This window comes from Populus euphratica, unplaced genomic scaffold (assembly GCF_000495115.2).
Source record: "Populus euphratica unplaced genomic scaffold, PopEup_1.0 scaffold85.1, whole genome shotgun sequence".
Lineage (NCBI taxonomy): Eukaryota > Viridiplantae > Streptophyta > Magnoliopsida > Malpighiales > Salicaceae > Populus > Populus euphratica.
Window position 1 is genome coordinate 48,022 of NW_011499898.1, and position 5,355 is coordinate 53,376.

Sequence of the window (5,355 nt, forward strand, 5' to 3'; positions counted from 1 at the left end):
TTCATATTTTCAAACACTTTTAAAGAGATGTTTAGGAGTGTTGTAGGTTGTAGCGATTGCTTTTTAAAGTGATTTTTGTTTGAAAATATATTAAAATAATTTTTATTTTATTTTTTAAAATCACTTTTTATACCAGCATATTAAAACAATCTGAAAATACTAAAAAATAATAATTTTTTAAATTTTTTAAAAAATATTTTTAAAATATAAAAATAAAAATATCATATATCAACCTGGTATTGATTTCAAACCATAGTTTTGAAATTGGCCTGATCTAATGGGTCGACCTAGGACTTGGCCGATCCGGGGCTAAAAATGAGCCGGGTTGAAAAAATAAGAGAAGAAAAAGTCTAGTGTGACCCAATTAATCCTGTGATAAAAACTCAGTTGCAATTCATTAACTTTTTTATTTTAAAAAATTAAATTTAATAATTCGGTGATCCAAATATATATATATATATATATATATATATATATTGATTTTGATTGCCCAAAGGTGATCAAAATTGCAGACCGGAATAAATATTGTTCTTCTCTTCAAGAAATAACCTTTAGAATGATATATTAATTTAGTAACCCAATTATAAAAGAAAAAATCATGATGTTAAAATTGTGTTAAATGTATAATAATTTATCAATAGTTTTCAAGGAGTGGATGCATTTATATATAATCTTCCATGGTCAAATATGTCTCCTTAAAATTAACTCATAAACCCATAGATTAACCAATAATAACTCTATACAATTCTTAGGTAGATATAAGTATACATCAATGACATAATTCCAAACCGTTTCGATTGCCAAGTCTACTAGGGGCGTATAGCATTGAGTTTAAACATACTTTTCATCAAAATCTGAACTTTTTTTAGAATTATTTTATTATTTTGATATGTTTGATATAAAAATAAATTTTTAATAAAATATATTATTAAAATTTTTAAAAAAGAAATAATACATACCACACTCATAAACATTCCCTTAAACTGATCATATCCTCCTTTAATAAGAGTTAAGGAGTTCCTGTGAAAGGAGTATTTTCAATTATGTAAATCGTACGACGTTCAATTAATTTCAAAATTACTTTTTTATGGTAAGATAAAAAATTTACATTATAATATATAAAAATCTCGAACATGGATCTGAAATTAGTATTTAAATAATGCTAATCTCATGAAAATATTATTCCAAAATCACTTATCCAACAACTTTATCTATCCTATTTATAAAATTCATTCATTTAATGTTTTGAGAGAATATGTGGTCAATTTAGCATTACTTAGTTTCTACATGTGACCATGCTAGTACACATAAAATAGTACTAGCGTTATATAATCAGCCAAAAAAATAAATGGTAAACTATATTTCCAATAAAAATGGAAACATTATTACTTCAATCTATTTCCAGTACTGTGATTTTCTATATCTCTACAATCTATTACCAGAAAATACATAAACCGGGGCATGAAAGCAAGAGACGATGCGCAGGTGCGCTTGGTATACTGGACATATCAGAACAAATGAAAATAGTCTGGATTGGACTAGACTGTCCAGACAAATACATGCTCTTGTCCTGTATTTACAGCGTAATTGATGTAAGAGAGTGTTTATCAGAACAAATGAAAGTATCTGTTTGTGTTCTAAGAATTAAAAAACAAGTTCTATTTAATATTTGTCTGTTAAAGTCATTTAATTGAATTTAAATTATATTATTTTACTGTTTTCTAAAGTTGAAGAGTTATTTCAAGTATATAATATAATGATGATTCGTACCATATATTAATAAGATCTTTTGATAAAATTTAAAACTTACATTGAAAGTTTTTTACTTAGCTTTTTGCCAACCTATCAAGTTTTATGTTCTTTGGTGGACTTCTTTTTTAATTTTGTATTTATAAAGTGGTGTTTAATCTATATCATTAGATTAGTAAGTCATTTGTACATGTATATTTTTAGTTTTGTATCTTAGAGTATGATTCATCAATCTGATTTGCATGTTTTTTATTTCTTTAATAATAAAATGAATATTGCAAAGTAGGGGAAAATATAATTTAGAAAGAAGGGGAAAATATTACATTGAAATTTTTTGCGTATGGAATAATGGCATTTTAATCAAAAGTTAAGGGTGAGCACCTTGAGAGAAAAAAAAATGAATCTTTTAACTCTTTAACTGCAGCTAAGGTACCTTTAAGCAGTTAGTAACATAAAAATGTAATGGCCCTACTTCAACCTCTAAAATTAAGAATACGCAGGGTTTTTTTTTTAATACGCAGGGTTTAAAAAAAAAAAGAAAAGAATACGCAGGGTTGAATGCTTTAAATCATTCAAAAACTGCCATTTCTGACATGAGAAGAGAGCCTACTATGGCAGAAAATATATTGTCCTCTGCAACGCAATGGATTTACGCTCACTTATCATTTTGGGATGTATCTATTGCGTTGTTGGGACTCTTTGTTTTCCAATGCATAAACGATAGGCTCACTAACAAAGGCCCTATGCTATGGCCTGTATTGGGGATCATACCGACCATGTTCCTTCACGTCAACGACATGAACAATTTCGTCACGAGAGCTTTAAGCAAAGCAGGGGGGACCTTCCACCATAGAGGAATGTGGATGGGAGGCGCATATGGAATCGTGACCGCCGATCCTTCCAATATCGAGTATATGCTTAAAACGAACTTCAAGAACTTCCCAAAAGGGAAGTACTTCAGAGAGAGGTTTCAGGATTTGCTAGGGGATGGTATTTTCAATGCTGACGATGAATTATGGAGGGAACAAAGGCAAGCAGTGAAAGCAGAGATGCATTCAAGCCGGTTCATTGAGCACTCGCTCCGAACCATGAAAGATCTGGTGCACCAGAAGCTGTTGAAGCTGACAGATGATCTGGTAAGGTCAGGAGATAGTTTTGATCTCCAAGAAGTGCTTCTCCGGTTTACATTTGATAACATTTGTAGTGCAGCCTTTGGGGTTGATCCTGGGTGCTTAGCCCTAGATATCCCTGACGTTCCCTTCGCAAAAGCTTTTGAAAAAGCAACAGAATTGATTTTGTTCAGATTCCTGATTCCGCCTTTCATTTGGAAGACCATGAAGTTCTTTGGAATAGGATACGAGAAGACGCTGAAGGAGGCAGTTGGAATTGTGCATGAATTTGCTGAGAAGACAGTGAAGGGTAGAAGAGATGAGATCAGGAAGCATGGTAGCTTATGCCACCAATCTGATCTCTTGTCCAGGCTTATTGAGATTGAATATAATGGACTAGGCAAGGAGCTGCAATTCCCAGATAAGTATTTCAGAGATTTGTGTGTTAATTTTATCCTAGCAGGGCGAGACACCACATCTGTGGCATTGGCATGGTTTTTCTGGTTGGTACACAGCAATCCACAAGTAGAAAACAGAATAGTACGCGAGATCAATGACATTTTGTCCCTTCGTGAGACACAGACAAAAAACGAGGTCATTTTCACAATGGAAGAATTGAACAAGATGGTGTATCTTCAAGCAGCATTATCCGAATCCCTGAGGTTGTATCCATCTGTGCCTGTTGAAGCGAAAGAAGTTGTACAAGATGATGTTCTCCCTGATGGTTCCATAGTGAAGAAGGGCGCTCGAGTTTTCTACTGCATATTCGCAATGGGCAGGATGGATTCTATATGGGGAGAAAACTGCTTGGAGTTTAAGCCAGAGAGGTGGATTAAGGATGGAAAGTTTGGTAGTGAGAACCAGTTCAAATATGCAGTGTTCAACGCCGGTCCAAGGCTGTGCCTGGGGAAGAAGTTTGCATACTTGCAGATGAAATTGGTGGCAGCTTCAATCCTGATGAGATATTCAGTTAAGGTAGTTGAAGGCCATGATGCTATTCCAAAAATGACCACCACACTCTACATGAAGAATGGACTGTTGGTGACTCTGATGCCCAGATCGGTGAACACTACTGCATCATAACGGTCCTAAATTTACAAGATGAATGTTGTTCCAAAGCTTTACTCTGTTATTTTGTAGTCATATCTGGAGCTTTATTACTTAAGCTATGAAACTTCAGCCTACAGACGTACGCTGTAGCCACTAAGAATGCTTTTAATTATAGACTTATTGTTAATTTTACTTCACGTAAGATTAGTTAAGGTTGTGTTAATTAATTATATGCCAGAGAAGAATGTTTTATTTGTCAAACAACCTCTATGTTTTCTCATCGTTTAGAGTTTCGACGATCTTGAATATTGGACATCCATTTTAATATTCAACATGAATCTTGTTTGTTTGTTAAAAAAGAATTTTTTTATTAAAACAATTTTTTAAAAAATAATTTTTTAAAAAATAAATTATTTTTTGATATTTAGTAATGTTATAAAAAATAAATTAAAAAATATTTTCCAGTGTTTGGTTATGTTATGGAAAATAAACTAGAAAATAATTTATTAATGAATTATTTTTTAAATTATATTTAATATATAAAAAATATTTAATATAAATATTTAATCACTTATAATAAAAGAATAAAATCTAAAAAGTGTAATGATAATTTTTTTTATTATATCCTTATTCATGTATAACTTATTTTATAAAAGATAACTATACACATCATAATATTATAAAGATGTAATCTTGTGAAATTTTTTCATAAATAAAACCTATTAATATTTTTTTAATTTTAAAAGCTTGAAATATGTTTTTTCCATACAAAGAAAGCCAAATTAGTTTATGATATTAAGTAAGAGTTAGATATTTGAGTTTTTTTAGTATGAAGATTTTTTTAAAAAATAAATAAATACAAAAATATTTTAATTGGTTTTTTAGATAAAGATTTTTTTTATTATTGTTATAGGCAATTATCCATTTAATATCTCTTTAATATATATCAAATAATAAATAATAAATAAATAAATATGAATATTTATATCAAACAGAGTCATACATGAATATTAAATTTTAATGTAATTCACATACCTATTAGATTAAATTAACAAACATAAGCATGCTAGATCGAATTAAACAAGTAAACATACTCGTCAAATAACAAACATAAACTTTCTTATAATAGTGAAATCATATTAGCTATCAGGCCTATAGCAGTATTGATTCACAAAATTTTAAACCTAAATTTTTCTTAAATTAGCATTTTTTATCATAAATGCTTTTGTCAACATTTCATGTTGAACCAAGTGATCAAATGCATCCCTAAGAGTAATCTCATCAAAATCTTCAATTTTCATCACTTTTATATATAACTCATTAACATCAAATTGATTTTTGCTAAGGCTTTGAATTGTAAATGCTACATTACCAATCTTATTAGATAACTTTTCAACACCATTATCTTCAAACATGCGATTTCTCTTTCTATGTTGCCTCTTTTGTG

General features: G+C 30.1%; 1 protein-coding gene across 1 annotated transcript; it reads left to right on the forward strand.

The window, feature by feature from the left end:
* Positions 1 to 2,302: 2,302 nt before the first annotated feature.
* On the forward strand, positions 2,303 to 4,047 carry LOC105132311 (cytochrome P450 86B1-like). Its single transcript, XM_011035720.1, has one exon. The coding sequence runs from the start codon at positions 2,343 to 2,345 to the stop codon at positions 3,939 to 3,941; it is 1,599 nt and encodes a 532-aa protein (XP_011034022.1). The 5' UTR covers positions 2,303 to 2,342; the 3' UTR covers positions 3,942 to 4,047.
* Positions 4,048 to 5,355: the final 1,308 nt, after the last annotated feature.